General features: G+C 35.4%; 3 protein-coding genes and 1 pseudogene across 3 annotated transcripts; 2 read left to right on the top strand and 2 right to left on the bottom strand.

Annotated features, from left to right (window-relative positions):
• The first annotated feature begins 2,498 nt into the window (after positions 1 to 2,498).
• LOC142611120 (putative transcription elongation factor SPT5 homolog 1) lies at positions 2,499 to 5,627 on the top strand (annotated as a pseudogene).
• A 588-nt stretch (positions 5,628 to 6,215) lies between these two features.
• Positions 6,216 to 9,606, bottom strand: LOC142609989 (cytochrome b-c1 complex subunit 9, mitochondrial). Its single transcript, XM_075781711.1, has 3 exons — positions 9,316 to 9,606; positions 8,490 to 8,537; positions 6,216 to 6,558 (listed from the first exon to the last, which is right to left on the bottom strand). The coding sequence occupies exons 1-3, from the start codon at positions 9,439 to 9,441 to the stop codon at positions 6,508 to 6,510; spliced, it is 225 nt and encodes a 74-aa protein (XP_075637826.1). The 5' UTR covers positions 9,442 to 9,606; the 3' UTR covers positions 6,216 to 6,507.
• A 1,521-nt stretch (positions 9,607 to 11,127) lies between these two features.
• On the top strand, positions 11,128 to 16,894 carry LOC142610668 (protein CIA1). The gene is made up of 11 exons (XM_075782550.1): positions 11,128 to 11,644; positions 11,741 to 11,887; positions 11,968 to 12,186; positions 12,284 to 12,342; positions 12,427 to 12,492; positions 12,619 to 12,690; positions 13,847 to 13,909; positions 14,791 to 14,860; positions 15,909 to 15,992; positions 16,288 to 16,360; positions 16,467 to 16,894. Exons 1-11 carry the CDS (start codon positions 11,417 to 11,419, stop codon positions 16,478 to 16,480), a joined length of 1,095 nt encoding a protein of 364 aa, XP_075638665.1. The 5' UTR covers positions 11,128 to 11,416; the 3' UTR covers positions 16,481 to 16,894.
• A 199-nt stretch (positions 16,895 to 17,093) lies between these two features.
• Positions 17,094 to 18,805, bottom strand: LOC142610669 (uncharacterized). Its single transcript, XM_075782551.1, has 2 exons — positions 18,198 to 18,805; positions 17,094 to 17,570 (listed from the first exon to the last, which is right to left on the bottom strand). The coding sequence occupies exons 1-2, from the start codon at positions 18,707 to 18,709 to the stop codon at positions 17,531 to 17,533; spliced, it is 552 nt and encodes a 183-aa protein (XP_075638666.1). The 5' UTR covers positions 18,710 to 18,805; the 3' UTR covers positions 17,094 to 17,530.
• Positions 18,806 to 19,247: the final 442 nt, after the last annotated feature.

Genomic DNA, 19,247 nt, shown 5'->3' with positions numbered 1-19,247 from the left:
GGGGGAGTTGGGGCAACACGTGTACAAAGTATCAAAAAGAGGAGTATTTAAGGAGGAACCTAGAACAGGAATGGGGGGTTCCCTTTTATGTAATCAAAAAGAAAAAGAAAAAAGAGAAAGAGATAATATAAGAACAGCTCTCGGCTTACGTCCGAGCAGGTTGATTTACAATATTCCTTGTTGTTTTCAAGTGTTTGCAATCTTTGGCTTGTCATTTAATCCTCAGACACTTCTAACCTGGGTTTCAAGCCCACCCTCTACAAATTCATATTGTTTAAGGCTCATTGGGCCTGAGCCCGTAACTGTTCTTAGGGCCAGGTGCAATTGTGCACTTACAACAAGCATTTAATGTAGGATGTTAGTTTAATTAAATTAAGACACAAAATTATGATAATGATCAAAATAATTTTTTATTTGAAAATTTTGATAATATAATTTTATTGAAATTAGGATTTAATTTATTTTTATACGATATAGAAATTATATTCTATTCTAATTTAAGTGTAATATATGTGTCTGAAGTTCTCTTTTAGAGACTTGAACCCTAGCTCCTATCTTTCACCCCACAATAACTTTATATTTGTAAAATGACCATCATGCCAAAAGTGTGAAGCTCCCTCCTGAATTTAAAATTTTTTAAACTTATATTATAGAGTTTTACTTAAAAGTTTTTTTTTCTTTTATCATAAAATAAACTAATTTTTTTTATAGGGAACAAAATCAACTATCTTAATAATTCATAAGTCACGAGGAGAACATCAACATATGATGTTTCTCAAAAAAAAAAAAATCAACATCAACATCAATATATGATATGATATGATGTCTTTTTTTTTAATAGGTATAAAAAGTAATAAAAGCTAATAAACAAATGATCTTTAAACTAAAAGCAATAAACAACATTATAAATTTAATAAAATGAATGTCTTTTTTTATTTATTTTTTATACATGATAGAAATTTTACTCTAACATAATCTAAGTATATATGTGTGTGAGTTTCTTTCTTGGAGATTTGAGGTCCCTTTGGTTGGAGGGGTGGAAAAGTGGATGGATAAAAAAAACGAGTTTGTATAAATTTACTCACATATCCTTGTTAAAAAAAAGTAACAAACAAGCAAAAAAAAAAATCACCCAAATTTATTAAAAAAATAAAAATCATATCAAGAAAAAAAAATCACATCTAGTTAAACAAGAGCCAAATTTTGCCCAAAAAAAAAAAAAGAGCCAATGTTGCCCAGGAAAAAAAGAGAAAAAAGGAAAAAAGGAAGAGGCAAAATGTCCCAGGAAAGCAAAAGATTAAAAAAAAAAAAAAAACAACATTGGTTAGGAAAGAAACTGGGGACATTTTTATTATATAACAAATCACACTCTCTTTCCCATTTTTCTCCTAATTTTGGAGAGAAAAAAATTTTGGTGGGTCTAGGAGAAAACACTCAAGCCCACCACATTTTTTTCCTTTCCTCTCCTCTCTTCCAACCAAACACTTTTTAAAAAGTTTTTACTCCTCATTTTCTCTCAAAAGTTTTCCATCCTCTCTATTTCACCTCCAAACAAACACACTCTTAAATCCTGACCCTTACCCCCGACACCCCACAAGTATTTATACTTGTGGAGTGACCATTACACCAAAAATATACGGTGCTTATTCAAAAAAGTCTTAACATTGCCTTATGACAGTGGACCCTAAAAATGAACATATATAATTTGATTAAACAGATTTAGTTTATTCATTATTTTGAGATTAGATTAAACAGAATTATTGAATTATATAGTAAGAACAAATCCTTTAAAAAATATATTAGCTTTATCACACGCACGAAGCGCGTGCAATAAAGCTTTTTTTTAGTGGTTCTATTTTGTAGAAAAAAATTTGTGTTTTTTATTTTATATATTTTTACAACAAATTATAGGTGGTTAGTTATTATTGGTTCAAATTTGAACTTAACACTAAGATTACTTTTTTACCCCAACAATAAAACCAGTAACAACTTGCCACTTATGATTTGTTGTAAAAATGTTGTGGACATATCATTTCTCATATATATAATATTTATTTTGAGAATCTAATTTATAAGTGAATAAAATAATTTGAAAATTAACAGGAAAGTAGTATTATTTTTTAGGTAATATTTTAGTAGAAGTTAGAGTTACAATTTTACCAAATTGCCCTTTAATTTTATCTCTATTTAAATATAGGGATATATGAGTATTTTTGAACTAAAAAAAGAAAAAAAAGTAAAGAATTCAAACCGGGAAAGCTAAATAATAGTATAAATAAATAATAATACTATAGATAGTAAGACTAAACCCTTAAATAAATAAAAAGGAAAAGGAAAAAGACAACAAATAAGGGGAAAAAAAAGAGAAAAAAGAAAAGAAAAGAAAAAGGAAACCGACTAACCTTTTCTGTTTACACTTAACTTGCACTCCAAGCACAATTTCCTATATAAATACAGCCTCCCTCCTCATCTTCACTCACAGACCCAAATAAACTCACTCGCTCCCATTCTATCAAACCTAGAGTTTCACTCTGAAAACCCACAAAGTTTTTACGAGAGAGAGCGAGAGAGAGAGAGAGAGTCGAAAAGAGGCATATAGAAGAGATGTCGAGCCGTCATCACAGAGAAGAGTACGAGGAGGAGCAGGAAGAGAGAGCCAAATCGAGTAGGAAGCGCCCCAGATCAGTTTTCGTAGACGATGTTGCCGAGGAGGATGATGATGAAGAAGATGACGATGACGATGACGACGATGATTTTGATGGTGGCAGAGGCAAGAAGCAACAGAAGAAGAAGAAGAGCAGCGGCTTACGATTCATAGATGACGAGGCACAGGTCGATACTGATGAGGAAGAAGAAGAAGATGAGGATGGCGAAGATGACTTCATTGATGGCGGTGCGGATCTTCATGATGATGGTGGTGATGATGATGATGATCGTCGTAGAAGAATGTATCGTTGCCCATTACTGCCACGCGAAGATGAAGAACAAGACGAAGATGTTGAAGCTCTTGAGAAGAGAATCCAAGAGAGATATGCTTTGCGCGAAGAGTATGAAGAAGATGAAGAAGGTGAAGTACAGCATCAATATTATTTGCCTTCTGTTAAAGACCCGAAGCTGTGGATGGTGAAGTGTGCGATTGGACATGAACAAGAAGTGGTTGTTTGCTTGATGCAGAAGTGTATTGATAAAGGGTCTGAATTGAATATTAGGTCTGCCATTGCTCTTGATCATCTTAAAGGCTATGTCTATGTTGAAGCTGACAAAGAAGCCCATGTTAAGGAGGCTTGCAAAGGTTTGCGCAATATATTTGCTTCACAAAAAGGAATGCCTAAGCTTGTTCCTATCAAAGAGATGACCGATGTTCTTACGGTTGAAAACAAAGCAAAAGCAATGGATCTTTGTTGGGTCAGAATCAAGAATGGGACATATAAAGGAGATCTTGCAAAGGTGGTGAATGTTGATAATGTGAGGCAAAGAGTTACTGTGAAATTGATTCCAAGGATAGACTTGCAGGCTCTTGCTGTTGGAAACAAATCGGGTAGAGGTGTTGTTGTTCCTCGTCCACGTTTTATGAACATTGATGAGGCCAGAGAACTGAATATTACTGTAAAGCGCGGTCGAGATCCAATGACTGGTGATTATTTTGACAAAATTGATGCCATGATGTTTAAAGATGGTTTCTTGTACAAACAGGTATCGATGAAATCAATCAACTCTCAAAATATAAAGCCTACTTTGGATGAAGTTGAAAAGTTTGGTGATATAGCAGCCAATTTATCAACTTTATTTGCAAATAGAAAGAAAGGGCATTTTGTGAAGGGTGATGCGGTTATTGTTGTCAAGGGAGATCTCAAGAACTTGAAAGGATGGGTTGAGAAGGTTGAGGAAGATAATGTTCACATCAGACCAGATATGAAGGGCCTTCCTAAAACTATTTCTGTGAATGAAAAAGAGCTTTGTAAGTGTTTCGAACCTGGGAATCATGTCAAGGTTGTCTCTGGTACAGTTGAAGGTACAGCTGGTATGGTTGTTAAGGTAGAGCAACATGTCCTCGTAATTTTGTCTGATACAAATAAGGAACACATTCGTGTATTTGCTGACAATGTTGTGGAAAGCTCTGAGGTAATTACTTCCGGTACTCTCACAAGAATTGGGGACTACGAGATTCATGATCTAGTGCTTCTAAATAATAAGAGCTTTGGTGTAATAATTGGTGTAGAAAGTACAGAAGCGTGTCGAGTTCTCATGGGAGTTCCGGACATACATGGTCAGGTTGCTCTTGTGAAGTTGAGAGAGATCAAATTCAAGATTGATAAGAAAATGAGTGTGCAAGATCAGAATCAGAATACAGTAGCTACAAAAGATGTTGTGAAGATCGTTTCGGGTCCTTGCAAAGGGAAACAAGGCCCTGTGCAACATATATATGGAGGGGTCTTGTTCATCTATGATCGCCATCACCTTGAGCACGCTGGCTTTACTTGTGCTAAAGCCAATTGTTGTGTTATTGCTGGAGGATCACGTGCCAAGGGTGCTAGAAATTATGGTGCTCCACCTCGCAGTAATCCTCAATTGTCAAATAGATTTTCTCGAGGGCATGATGATTTGGTTGGTAAAAGAGTGATGATCCGGCAGCCTCTTTACAAAGGCTGCCATGGGATTGTCAAAGAAGTTACGGGCTCATTAGTTCGGGTTGAATTGGAGTCACAGACTAAAGTTGTCACAGTTGATCGAGAATTTATATCTGAAAAAAGGAATGTGATTGATTCTAATTCTACCCCATATCCCGGGAGTGAGACCCCGATGCATCCTTCTCGAACTCCTATGAGGGATAATATTCCTGGAACAACACCAATTCATGATGGCATGAGAACACCTATGCGTGATCGAGCATGGAATCCTTATACACCTATGCGTGATCAAGCATGGAATCCTTATACACCTAGTACTCCGCAGTATCAACCAGGAACTCCTTCACATACATATGATAGTAGTTCTCCTCCTTATGCCAATGCTCCTAGCCCTTACTTGCCTTCAACTCCAAACTCAGCTTCCTATCTTCCTAGCACTCCTGGAATTGGTGGTCTGGATACAGTGTCTCCTGTTATAGGTGGTGACAATGAAGGACCATATTTATGCGAGACATAGTGGTAAATGTTCGCAAGTTGGGAGAGGAAGAATCTGCTGTTGGAATTGTTCGAGAGGTGCTTATGGATGGCTCTTGTAGGGTTGTTCTTGGTGAAAATGATGAAACCATGACAGCTCTTCCTGATGAAATGGACGTAGTGGCACCAAGGAAAAACGACAAGGTCAAAATTATGGCTGGTGTGCAACGTGGTACCACTGGGAAGTTGATTGGTGTTGATGGCAGTGACGGAATTGTGAAGGTGGACGACTCTCGTGACGTTAAGATTATAGAATTGGTTCTTTTGGCAAAACTAACATAGCCGTGATTTAACTTTTGTACACTCTTAGAATTGATTATTAAATTTGTTTTAAGGATTTATGTATGATTCAACTTTTAGCTTAAGTTTTTAATTTTGTTCTTTTATTTGTATTGAAAGAAGTATTTTATTTTATTTTTGTTCTTTTATTTGTATTGAAAGAAGTACGGAAAAAAAAGTTTAGAAGCGTGTTCAAATTTTCTGCAATGTGAAACAATAAAATGGTTGATATAGGGTTAATTTGACCCGTAAGAGACCAAATAACTAGGTCAACGTCATAAAAATAACCACTTGTTTTAGACTAATAAATTTTTGATCCGACCACAATCGACCCTGCGGCCTGTATGTTAGGTTTAACTTTTGGTCATATTGAACATTTTGAGATATAATTTGGCTAATTTCTTGTTTTGGGATTTCTTTAGTCACTTTAGAATAATTATTTTGATAATTAACTGTAAAGTTGTGCATAAATGAATAAACCAAACATCGTTAATTCACATTACTAAACGTTCTCCTAGTAATGTGAGTGTTACATTACAATGATCCAAATGCCCCCTAACAACTTTCCCTTCTCTATAATTGGTAAAAAAAAAAAAAAAGGTAATAAAAAAAACTTGTCCCCCCTACTTTTATCTTTAAATGATCAAACACCTGATTGTCTTAATTTCGCTATCGCAATTGGTTTCTGTTTTTTTTTTTCCTTTATTTTATTTTAAAGAATTCAGAGAATACAAAACATTCATATAAGTATGGGGTTCCACAAATTTTCCTTCATTTTATAGTAAAATCAGCATCATTATCATATCAATCATAAGCAAATCACCTGATAAGAAACTGTGACAGTAAACAGATAAATACAATGTTCTCATAGAAATCATTGTAGTCATCCAGAATTTATACCAACTCAGTACTTCCAAAAAGCTCAAACTATGCTTGGAAAAGATGTCTTAATGCACACAAGCATATTACACTTATTGCAAACATGCAAATGCTACCTAGCACATAAATGCTTCAAATTGCCAAAGGTATGGGACTTGAAAAACGCCAAGTAGAGGTATTTATAAATTCATTCTTCTGCAGGCCTTTGACCCAAAACTGGAATGTCTTCGTAACGTTTCTGCAGCATAACAAGAAATCAAATCAAATATGGAGGTAAGACTAGTAAATACACTCAACAGCACTTTGATGTTGTGTTGTCAAGCAGATTTTCTACTAGCACATGCTATTGAATACAAATCAATTGTCAACTGGATAAACTTCAAATATATAAAACATTTCCTTCAGTTTCAAATTTATCAATTTGGTAAGGTATTCTAATTCCTAGGCACAGCTGGTTAGATTCTCCACTTAAGAGTTGGCCATGTAAGTTTAAGTGCCTGCTCAAGCTTAATGCATCTGATCTTATTGCTTCACCACATGAAACCTCCATATTTAAGTTTCAAGTATACACTGATGCACATAAATTCAAGCCAATAGGTAACTAATAGCAGGCAGCATTACAATCTAAGACTAGAGAAGTAAACAGAGCATTATACAATACTGTAGCTGAGAAATTATAACTACTGCATAAGTATTTCTGGCCTGCACAGTAGTAAAGAACTTCAACTTTGCCAAGTAGAGGTATATAATACCATACCCAAACATTCATTTGGCACATGTCAGATGACACCAAACGTATTTAGGAGCTTAAATAGGTATTGGGAAGTAGATTATGAGTTTATGACTTGTATTTTATTATGCTTTTGGGAATTAAATAGCTCTAGTCAGACTTCTTATAAGTTTTACTTAATTTTAATTGGGGCAATCTTGCAATTTTCTGGTTTATGTGCATCAGTTATACTAATGGCCCACTGCGTCTTATTTTTATATTTTTGTTTTAGTTTAGTTATTTAGTTTGAGCTTCATAGTAGAACCCCTCTTATTAGGGTTTCAAGAAGTCCATATTTTGGGATAATTACACTTTACCACCGTAAGCTATATCCCAAATTACACTTTGCACTCTAAACTTTCAGAATGCACGGTTAGCACCCTAAACTATAGTCCGTGTTACACTTTGAAAAAAGCTTGATGTGGCAATAATTTATTGGAGGGTACATATAGTAGGTTTTACACCATCTCCTACAAACAATCTAATTTGTTCTTGGGTTACTGTTCACATCCCTAGAGCGGCAACTCAATTTCCCCTTTGTTTCATCCTCAAATCCTATTATTCCTTTTTACCATTAAAACTTTATTTCTATTTTCCAATCCCTTTCCATCAATAAACCCCTAATCTTAGTCATCCCAAATCCAATAAACCCACTGCCATGTAAATTCCAGCATTCTAAATCTGTCAATTCAACCTCTGTGCTGCTGTCTCACGTCATATCTACTTTATTATCAAATTTACATCTAAGGAAAATTTTATTTCCTTCTTCCAAGCTTACACTGCACACAAGTCTAACAAGTCTAAAACTTAAATCATTTCAATCCATTGCAAATAGAACAAGGGAAACAAAAAAATTTGCAATAATAAGGCCGAAACCAATAGGATTCAAGTGAATCAGAAAGATCAGGGTCAGATCCTACTATATGGTAATATTCAATAATATGATCTGAACTTGAATTGTATCAAAATTTAAAACCCAATTCAGATTGGCTTGTCAACAAAGATCTAATCATGACCATCCTGATGTACAACCAAGGGCTTGAGTATCCAAACATTTGCAAGAACTCAACCTAATCAAGACATGCAAAACCTCTGGCCATACAGCAAAAATCAATCATGTAACGAGACAAAAAACAGAATGTGAGTGAAATCAATAAATAAAAGGTTTACGATTCTATTCTGTACAATGTTCTGTACCTAACAGAAATTTATAGAAACTTGTAAGGAAAAAAAGCATCATTTCTTAAGCCCACATCTCTTCATATAGCACACAAATAGAATTTTGATATAAAATAGCCATATAATTATAAAGCTTTTAATGCAGTGTAAAACTCAACAGTGTGTAAGAGCAAGCAAACAAACCATAAACATAAATTCTATTATAGTAATAGATGTCATACCCCAACATTGTTCATTTCCCAGAGTTTATGAACTCCATAATCCACAGCCTGCACCCAGTTATGAAGATATTAGAAGACTTCTCATATAATTCTTCTTTTAATAACTGACAATACAGAAGCAAATAAAATTTCAGTAGTAACATTGAATGGGACACTCTAATTACCCAGTACCCAAAAACTTCAGTATGAGAATCAATGTAATCCAAATCTCTTAAAGTTTCAACTTCAATCCCCACAAATGACCAGAAAAAAAGAAAAAGAAAAAAGACCTACATTTCCCAGTCCTCTATTTATTTACTAACAATACATGCAACGCAAAAACCCACATTTTTTATTGGGAAGTTACACGACAATAATTATCTTATGGATTTGGTATGTACAACTTCTCTCTCATTATGTGTTGATTCCACATAGATGGTGATGCATATATCTTATACATGAGATACTTTCTTCATATTCACACACCCATTGGGTTTTGAACCCATGATCTCACTCTTCACCTTGCTTTTTTACAAGGGGAGGCCTCATTGGCACAAAGTGATACTAAAAATTTTGAATCTGAAAAGTACCATAACCTGTCACTACAGCAACCAAAAAATAAATCTCAACTTGACTGCTGGGAAAGATATTAGCTTTCAAAGGTGATATTCAGTAATTTCTTATAGTCCAATCTAATGGGTTTCAAAAAAAAAATTAAAAAAATTACGCAACCATGTTATGGATCTGAGACCTATCAAAGTCAGAGAGTATCATTTTCCTAGTCCTTCCAATCAGATTTCTCAGCAGAAAAAAATGAAATTGAAATGGGAAAATTGAAAAGGCTGACCCTTTCTCCGAAGTAAGCGCCGACGACGACGAAGGTGACGTAGATGGAGTTGCGGCGCATGAGCACCTTGTAAAGCCCTTCGAAGATGCCTCCTCCGGCGGTGCTTCTTCTGGCAGCTGAATCCATGGCGATTTTGGCTTTGCTGGGTCTCTCTCTTTTGCTCTCGCTCCTGAATCTTTGATCTTGTTCGCTAGGGTTCGGTGAGAGCTCTAGCTCGCTCGGCCTTGATTCGGTGAATGAAATGGAGAATTGGGAATTTGGGAGGTTGGTTTTGTAATTGTCACAGTCAGCGTTTCTGGTTTGGAGAGAGGTGGCCCAGTTTATGATGAGGATATTCTTCTGGGCTGGGCTTCTTGGGCTTTCTGGTTGTACATTTTGGACTATCATTAACTTTTTTTCTTGTTGTAGGTGGGTTTTTTTTTAGTGAATAAAGATACATGCTAAGAAGAAAGAAGGGATGACCCATCCCCATCTCTAGTTTTTAGGAGGAAAACCAATGAGGAAGAAAAGAGATGTTAATGGGCTTATCCTATCTTTTATTTTGTTTGGCAATTTAATAGGAATAAATTGAATAGCAAAAGGCAATCAAATTGAATGAATATTCCCTCTCAAATATCCCTTTCAAAAGTGAAGGGCGTTTACTTACGTGGTTAGTTATTTTATTTTATTTTATTTTATTTTATTTAAGAGGCAAGGGTGGCGGGGAGAAAAATTTTAACAATACCAACATGGTTGGTTTTCCAAAAAAAAAGGGTCTCTATTATTGCATAGGGGAAAGCCAAACCACGCCTTAACGGCTTGATGACAAATGGTTTGATTGATGAGAGGATGTTGTCACAAGAGAAAGGCACCGTAGGGGTTGAGAAATGATGAATCGTAGTGGTGATGATTCAAGAAAGGTGAATCGAATTGCTTACTCTTTATACATAAAGATGCTATTTAAGTGGTTTTAAAATTATTCCTCTAAACAAAACAAGGTTTTTTCTTTTACATTAAAATTTTAATTATTTTTTAAATGAAATTTTGTCACTTAAGAACTTTTCTTTTTATTAATTTTTAGACACATAATAAGGGTTAGGTGGTCGATTTTGTGTTCGTGCCTACATTTGAAGATATTATTGATCATCGAACTGATGCACATCAATTTCTTCTCTTTTCTTTTGATGGTTGAAGCCAATGTCGTAAAACCTATCATAGGTAATTAGCACGCTTTTTTTTTTTTTTTGTGTGACACAAGATAGAATTCTACTCTATTATTATCTAATAAGTGTATATGTGTGTGAAGCTCCCTCCTGAAAACTTGAACTCCAGCCCTTACCCTCCACACCCCACAAGCATTTATACTTGTGGAGTGACCATCGCACTAAGGATGTGCGGTGGTAATAGGCACACCTTGATTTCAAATGGTTTGGTCAATATCATTCATTGGATGAACACCCCTACTCAAAAGTGGGAGAACCGCAAAATTTTTTTATAATGAAATAAAGGTGAAATACTACTTTATTATATAAACTCCTAAACATAATTTAATTTCCAACCTCAATTTATAATTTTTTTAAAAAAATCACCTTATGACCTTATCTGCCACAAGACTTGGAGAGAAAATATGAAATAATGCTTCGCTCAAAAGACCTAAGTTTGAGTCCTATTGTCAGCAATCCTCTTAAATAGGCCACCAATTAAGTTTAATGTAAGTCCTGTCTGAAACTTACCTGAACTTATGTAGTAGCCTCCCTCACCTAAACTTATGTTTACCAAAAAAAAAAAAAAAAAAAAAATTCTAAAAGAAAGAAGGGAGGGGTTTTCTGGATTATGGGCCTATGAGAAGAAAGGGAAAAAGAAAGCCGCCACCAACTCAATAAAAAGAACTCAAACATAAGCACGAGTACACCACGCTCCTCCAACCCTAAAACTTCCGACGCGTCTCCGCGCGTGCCAAACCCCACCACCAAAATCAACTCGTCCTCGTCTTCACCACTCATCACGGCACAAAAACAAGACAAAACAAAACAAAGAAAACAAATTGCCTTTTTTTTTTCCCCTAAATCTCAAAAAAACTTCATTTTCACACACTCTTCTCGGACTCATCACCCAACTCTCCATGGAGTTTTACGAAGGAGCTTGCGAGCTGAAACTACTCCAAACTCTCGAAGGCCACACCGACAGAGTATGGAGCCTCGCTTGGAACCCGGCCACCGGCACCGCCGATACCCCTCTCGTCTTCGCCTCTTGCAGCGGCGACAAAACCGTTCGAATCTGGGAACAAAATCCTTCTCCCTCTTCTTCCTCTTCTTCTTCTTCTTCTTCCTATTCCTCTTGGAACTGCAAGGTTGGTAGCATTTCCTTATCTCCGTAACCAAACACCCCCCACTAACTAACTCACTCTTTTTCTTTTTTATTTTATCAAACTCGATAATTTAATCAGGCAGTTTTAGAAGACACGCACACGAGAACCGTCCGATCTTGCTCTTGGTCTCCATCAGGAAAATCACTAGCCGTTGCTAGCTTCGATGCCACCACTTCAATTTGGGAAAACGTTGGTGGCGATTTCGAATGTGTTTCCACTTTAGAGGTAATAATAATACCAATAAAAACTTTGTACATTGCTCGTGAAATTGTGTACATTAAACTTGTGTTATTACCAATTTTTAGGGTCATGAGAATGAGGTGAAAAGCGTGTCGTGGAACGCGTCCGGGTCGCTGCTCGCCACGTGTGGTCGGGACAAGTCGGTTTGGATTTGGGAAGTGCAGCCTGGGAACGAGTACGAGTGTGTTTCGGTTTTGCAAGGACATACACAGGATGTTAAGATGGTTATGTGGCATCCTACATTGGATGTTTTGTTCTCTTGTAGCTATGATAACACTGTTAAGGTATAATGTTTCTGCTTTTTTTTTGTGTCTATGATTAGCCTATTATGAAGAAAATTTCAGTTTTTGATTACGTGTTGATTTGATCAATAACTCGTAGGTTTGGGCGGATGATGATGACGATTGGCAGTGTGTTCAGACTTTAGGTGAACCTAACAAGTAATCTAACATTGCATCCTTAACCTCTTTGTGTAAATAGTGTATTTTTGCCTGAGTGTTAATGATGTGTTAATGATGTGTCAGTGGTCATTCTTCGACGGTTTGGGCACTTTCTTTCAACAAAACTGGAGATAAAATGGTCACATGCAGGTAGGTGAAATAATCGAGATGTGTGTCTTTTGCTTTTGCTACTCGGTTAATGGCATTGGTGGGAAAATATGTTGTTTAAATTATAGTGGCAAGAAGAATTGAAATGGTAATGCGCTATTTTTGCAGTGATGATCTTACTCTGAAGATATGGGAAATGGACGGCACAAGTATGCAATCTGCTGATGGCTATGCTTCTTGGTGAGGACTATGCTACCCTTATATGTATTAGCTATTTTTTTTTGTTGGGGGCGGGAGAATTTGCTTTTGGTGTTGCACATTTAAGAACTTCTACAATGTTGTTTGAGATATTCTATTAATGGGAGGGTACAGAGTATGTGTGTATGTATTTCCAACATCTTGTGGAGGACTTCAGCTCCTTCTATTCTTAAATATAAGATATATTTGATGGACTTTCTGTTAGCACCAAGCGATGAAGTAGGGACTAGAGAGCATGTGTAAACCAATTTTCTCTAGGAATTCACTTGTTATATGTGAATCTGAATCTCCATCCCTTCCACCTTGTTGCCTTTTGATACTAATATTATGTCTAGGTGTGATTGGATTATTTTCTTCTCTTGCCTGTGATAGGAAACATGGTATTTTGAAGCTAGGTTGTTATGAACTTCACAAACACACAAATGTGCATGGGTGTGACATTCCCCACTCTCCCCTAGGCTGTCCACACACACGCCACTTGGGGGATGAGGGTGTTCCACGATCACTATTATTATGAAGAAATTTGGTCTTTGCTGAATATAATATATTTCTTACAAGTTTATACTTTCAAGAGTAAGAAAATCAATGCTTGTAAAGGAAACAAGAAGGATATGGCTTATGCTAGACTTATTCATAATACTCTACTGTATAATTATTTATGTTCCCTTGTATACTTCCTCTGTACTTGAGTTGCACCCCATTAATGCTTTTATAAATAAATACATTATTTGCTTAAAAGAAAAAAAAAATGTAATTATATACATGGTATGGGATATTAGTGAGTTATTCAGGATTTCAAGATTTTACTGTGAGGCCTAGAGGGGATATTTTCATCTGATAATGTTTGTTTCATTTTTTTTTTTTCCAAAATTATATACAAAAATAGCATAATCAATATTATCTTGATGCTTTTCCATAGGGATGAGTCATCTATTGTTGAACAGAAATTATGCAATGTTGTAATGCTGTTTTTATAATACCTGCTTCATTAACTATATCATACATCACAAAGGAATCGAAGTTAATTTATTTAGTCTGTATTATTTGATAAAGCAGTGCTTATTGCCAAGTCTTTTACACTTTTATGTCTGACTGCTTATTGAACGCTAATACAAGGTTCCTCCTTTTGGGTTTTCAGGAGACATCTCTGCACTATCACAGGTTATCATGATCGAACAATTTTCTCAGTTCATTGGTCAAGGTAGTGACAGTCGAACTTCACTGATAATTGTTTTACTTATATAAAAAAATGGTAGTGACAGTTGAACTAATTACAAGAAAAAAAAATTGTTCCATTTGGGGGTCTATTTACTTCTATTTTTGTAAACTTTTTCAGATTTAAACCCCATCTGCTCACCCTTTTAATGTAAAACTAGCATTACAAACGGCCCCACAGAAATTGTAAATAGTAAATTGTCTATATACTCTGCCATGATAGTATGGGTGTGACTGCACATGTTTTCTGCTTACTCAACCCCCACCTCACCCACAAAACACATACACAAACACAAAAAAAGGGGAATAAGGAGAGGCTAAGGAAAGCCTTTGTTTCTACACTTGCTTTATTAAGACATCAAATAGTGTTTATACCATTCCTAAACTCAAATGCTAAGTCTGGGGGCTAGTCATATGCTTGGTTTGAAAAGCTCGATTTTTGTGCTGAAGGGTATTAACTTATCACCATCATCCTGTCCACCATCACAATTGTTTGGCCTCTTAGAGTTCAAATAGCATATAAGAAAGATTAGATATTATATAATACTCAAGTTAACTTTAGCTAATATTTTTTCATATAAAAGAAGGGGGGGGGGGACCGTTGTATTGATTTAGCCCTCAATTTGGTTTGGTTACTTTCATCTTATTCAATCAAAATATGTGCAATGCTACATACATACATAAGTACATATATTTGTATGCCCATACATTATATGTGTGTGTGTGTGTGGAGTGGGGTTTGAGTGAACTTAATGCAAGTTGTTCTTTCCTACATGAGGCAGTTGTACTCTTTCCTTTTATTTGTTTATTTTTCAAAAAAAGTTGTCCCACCATGAGTTAATTATATTCTCTTTGTGAACATGACAGTGAGGGTATTATTGCCAGTGGAGCAGCTGATGACGCCATACGATTTTTTGTGGAGGAAAAAGATGGTTTGGTATTCAATAATACCCCTTCACCTTTTTATTTATTGACATCAGTACTGACAATGCCGCATTATCATCATTGTTTCTGAATGGATATAATTAATGGGCATTGATCTCCACTGTCCTGATACATATTAGCCTCCATGTGTGCTGAGGATTATTATTTTTATATTCTTAGGGGAGAAGGTCTTCTAGATTATGTGATCTGAATATTTATTTCCTGCCCCCACTTCCTTGGGGGTGTTTATGGCAATGAGCTCAAGCTCAAATTGCATCTCCTTTCCTTGTTAAGAGTAAAGTGGAGGGTAGGTCGTGGGTTCAAGATTCATTGGGTGCTTGTGTAACTTACTAATCAGAAAATTGTTTGGGATGTTTATGTTAGCATCCCTGCAAACACTTCATGATTTCTTGGAGGGACCATGTTTAGAACCCCGTGTGGATGTGTCTGAGACATACATATAATGTGTTTAAAAAAAAAAAAAAATCAATGATAGAGATTAGTGTGAATTATTAGAACATGACAAACTGTACCTGCAAGTGATAGTCTTATTTAGATTTATTTTCTAGAATGAAATATATGTCCTTTGTAGAGATGAGCAACAGCCAACAGGGAACTTTCTTTGTCAATTCATTTTGTTGGAAGTCATGTCAGTTGGAGGGATGAGCTTAAAATTAATATCTTGATGACGACAATAATGTTTATTTACTTACACTAACACCTGTACAGAGGTTCTCTCATAGGTCTTTTAAAATGGAAGAGTGAATTTTTTATTGACCTTTTATGAAGTTTTTAAGGGGATTTTTGTACTTGAATTGTTTGACCCCTTGTACACTCCTTGTGTACTAGGGTGTTCTATTTTTGATATCAATAAAACTTATTACTTATCAAAAAAAAAAAGGGGGGGGGGGGATTTTATTTTAAGTCTGAGAAAACCAATTTGGCAGATTGTGTAGTGTAACCTTTAGAAATTCTTTGAAATTCTATATACCTGATTTTTTACTTTTGGAGTTTGAGACTACCAATTGAGATTATCAACTCTATTGTTGCTTTTATAACAGGTCGATGGACCTTCGTATAAGTTGCTGCTGAAGGAGGAAAAGGCACATGGCATGGATATAAATTCAGTGCAATGGAGCCCTGGGGTAAGATTTCTTACTAGTAAATCTCAAGTGCAACCCTATTCACATGGCCACAAATTCTTCTTGAAATCCCGTTCACATAGCTACAAAATCTTCTTTCCCACATGATGAAATCCAGTGGGTAAATGGGTTATGGGTGCCCAATATATACTAACAACTTCATTGTTTGTGAACTAAAACGTTTTCTTGATATTTTGATAGATCAGGTAACCACATCTTGCCGTGCTTAAAAGGCGTTCTATTCATCTGTTTACCGTTTTAGTCTCATTTATCTGTGTTGATTTTTCCTTTATATTAGGAAAAACGACTATTGGCTTCTGCAAGTGATGATGGTACGGTCAAGATATGGGAACTGGCTTCACTATGTACAGGTCAACATGTCTTGCCAAGCATAAAAATGGTCTATTTGTCAACTTTCCATGGACATTTAAAGTCTCATCAATTTGTAATAACATTGTTTTTTTGGTCAATCATCAGGAAATGGCTACTAGCTACTGCAAGTGATGATGGTACGATATAAAGATATGGAAGCTAGGTTCACGAAACGGCTCCAACTTCTAATTATTATTTTTTGATACCAATTATGTCTGAATGAGTGATTGTACAAATTCTACATTAATTGAAGTTTTGTGAAATATCAAGATAGTTTATTTAGCCAAGCCTTTTGGCTTAAATGGCATTAGCCCCCTCAGTAAAAGGGGAAGCCAGGTTTCAAACTACAGTCATCTGGGTAGGGAGGGAGTTTATTCTATTGGATAAACCAAGGTAATTATGCCTAATACAAGAAAAGGTTAATTTCTCAAGGAAAATGTGGCTGTAATTACTGTGCAGCAGATTTGCTCTGCTCATTTGAACCATAAGTTGTTTATAAGATAATTTTGTCTCTGGCTTTACATTCTCCTCTCTGTGATTATTAGTTCAAACCAAGTACAATGTATGTGGTATTGAGTGCCCAAGTAAGAAATCTGGTTGTAGCTAGTGAAAGTATCGCCTTGCTAGAAAATCAGTAAGAAAGAAATTGCACTACTACTATTTTTTTATTTTTTATTTTGCTGAATAAGGCGCACTATTACTACTTTGCTAAGTGTGAAATTCGTTGCAACATTTGTTTGGGTGTCAAAGTATGAGCCTTAATATAATAATCTACATTGCTGAGTCAACTACGGAGAGTTGGGCATTAATTTACATTTTACTGACTAAAATTAGGTTAAGTTGGATACAGAACCTTAGGGTTCTCTAGCTGATAGTTCTAAATTTCTAATCACTTCTACAACTCTCACAACTACCCTTTGATTATCTTGGACCACGCACCATGCATAGTTTCTGGAAGCTGGTGAAGTCTGAGAGGAGAGAAATGGAGTTTATAGGCCTTTTCAATCAATGACCGGAGACCAGAAAAGGGAATAGAAAGATAGTCTTGAACAGTTAGACTAATAATTATGATTGATTTGCTAAACATTCATTCAAGATTCAAGATGACCTACTAAAAGAAGGAATGTCGATAGAGAAACGTGTTGCATTCTTCATACTTTTCAAAATCCTCATCCTGAGTTTGGATTTGCAGAATTGAAACTCCTGGATCTATCAAGTAAATCCAATATAAATTTAACCAACATAAGATAATTTTAGGAGATTTTGACCAAAGAAAAACATTTATAATATTATGGAATTGCATATATAGTAAAGAAAACTTAGATTCTTTTGCTTGATATGAATTTAACAACACAATGATATAACTTTTGGATTTTTCTCAAAGAAAAACACAAGATATTCTGAAATTTTATTTCAAATTCACATATTAATAAAATTTAGATCCCTTCATTAAAAAAAAAAAAAAAAAAAAACTATCATTTCACACTTGATCTCAAGTCATTTAAACTACAGATTCAAAAAATCCAAATAATTTTCTTTCAAAACGAACATAAAAAAAAAAAAAAAAAAAATCAGAAGTTTTTATTTATTATGGTTTTCCTTTTTTTACCCCCAATAATTAAAAGTCCTATTTAAAGAATCATACCTAGACCTAGAGAACAGGAAGAACAAGAAGGAAAATCACCTATATTTTGCTGCGATCTATTAACCTCAAAGCCAGGAAACCATTCACATATGTTTTCTTCAGTATCAAAAAAGATTAAGATACGTGCATAACTGTGATTGAAAACAATAATAAATAAATAAAACATCTTACAAAAACAAAATATTCAACACCTGTTTTCTATTCTTAACCCGCTAGAATTTGCTCTCCTTCCCTCATCAACCAAAGCTGCTCGAGCTGACATGATTCCATTAGGAACTAAAGAAGCATCAAAAGCAGAACAATCTATCCAATCCTTCAAAAGCTCTTCCTGACCCCATATATCTGGAATCCAAACCTGACCAGCCACCTCAACTCTGTGCCTCTTCAGCCTCTCACGTGCACTATCTTCTGGCATGGCCACGGCCATAAAGCTCTTCTGTTCTTTGCCAACATCTACTAGACTCGAAGGCAGGCCTTGCAATGCAGTTTCTTTGTTGTCAAAGTGACTGGTTTTTGAAGATGAGCTTTGTGTAACCTTGTTATCATCACCATCATTGTCATAGGAAGGGCTTTCTTGTTCAGTTTCATTGTTATAATAAGGGTGATGGATTTTCTTGGACTCTAATGGTTGAGAAGGAATATGGCAATGGAATTGATCAGCTGAATTTTCGTTATCCATTTTGGTGGGGGGGTTTTTTCTCATGCAATGAGAATGGGAAATGATTCTTCTTCTTCTTTTTCTTCCTCTTCTTCTTCTTGTTCAATTTTGCTTCTTTCTATATTGCTGACTTTTTGTTGAAAGATTACATGGGGGGTTTATGTGTGGGAATAAAGCAAAGAGAATGGGTGGGGAGTTATTTTCCACGTCATTCACAAGTGGTTTCTTTATGTATGGTAAGTGACAAGTGTACGTGTCTTGTTAGAGAATGGATTCCAATTTGTGTGGTTTGGTTCAAATATGATATATAATGCAAAAAGGAAAAACGAAAATGAGAGGTTTTATGGAGGTGGGGGGTGATTCCTTGGATGGATTGTGAGGTTGATGTTGATTTTGGGGCAAATTGTCTGATTTTTGGGTTTGAACCAATAGGGTTGCAGGTTTCGATTATTGAAACCAAAAGAAGATAATATGGAATTCTATTTTTATTTAAATGAGATTGAGACTGGATTATGACGTCTAAGAGATATTTTGATGTACACCTAACACACTTTACACCATTTACTTTAGTTTGGGACTCAGA

Source organism: Castanea sativa, chromosome 9 (genome assembly GCF_040712315.1).
Source record: "Castanea sativa cultivar Marrone di Chiusa Pesio chromosome 9, ASM4071231v1".
NCBI classification, from domain to species: domain Eukaryota; kingdom Viridiplantae; phylum Streptophyta; class Magnoliopsida; order Fagales; family Fagaceae; genus Castanea; species Castanea sativa.
The sequence above is the reverse complement of the archived record's forward strand: the minus strand, read 5'-3'. Positions and strand labels throughout refer to the sequence as shown.

What these genes read in the sequence shown, in the direction of transcription:
- LOC142610669 (XM_075782551.1), bottom strand. Translation starts at nt 18,709, where the DNA reads ATGAGAAAAAACCCCCCCACCAAAATGGATAACGAAAATTCAGCTGAT. An exon ending in GGGTTAAGAATAGAAAACAG is followed by an intron (nt 17,571 to 18,197) that starts GTGTTGAATATT and finishes TTTACTTGATAG; the next exon opens with ATCCAGGAGTTTCAATTCTG.
- LOC142609989 (XM_075781711.1), bottom strand. Translation starts at nt 9,441, where the DNA reads ATGGATTCAGCTGCCAGAAGAAGCACCGCCGGAGGAGGCATCTTCGAA. An exon ending in GCGCTTACTTCGGAGAAAGG is followed by an intron (nt 8,538 to 9,315) that starts GTCAGCCTTTTC and finishes AACTGGGTGCAG; the next exon opens with GCTGTGGATTATGGAGTTCA. An exon ending in GGGAAATGAACAATGTTGGG is followed by an intron (nt 6,559 to 8,489) that starts GTATGACATCTA and finishes GTTATGCTGCAG; the next exon opens with AAACGTTACGAAGACATTCC.
- LOC142610668 (XM_075782550.1), top strand. Translation starts at nt 11,417, where the DNA reads ATGGAGTTTTACGAAGGAGCTTGCGAGCTGAAACTACTCCAAACTCTC. An exon ending in GATAAAATGGTCACATGCAG is followed by an intron (nt 12,493 to 12,618) that starts GTAGGTGAAATA and finishes CTATTTTTGCAG; the next exon opens with TGATGATCTTACTCTGAAGA. An exon ending in CAGTGCAATGGAGCCCTGGG is followed by an intron (nt 15,993 to 16,287) that starts GTAAGATTTCTT and finishes CCTTTATATTAG; the next exon opens with GAAAAACGACTATTGGCTTC.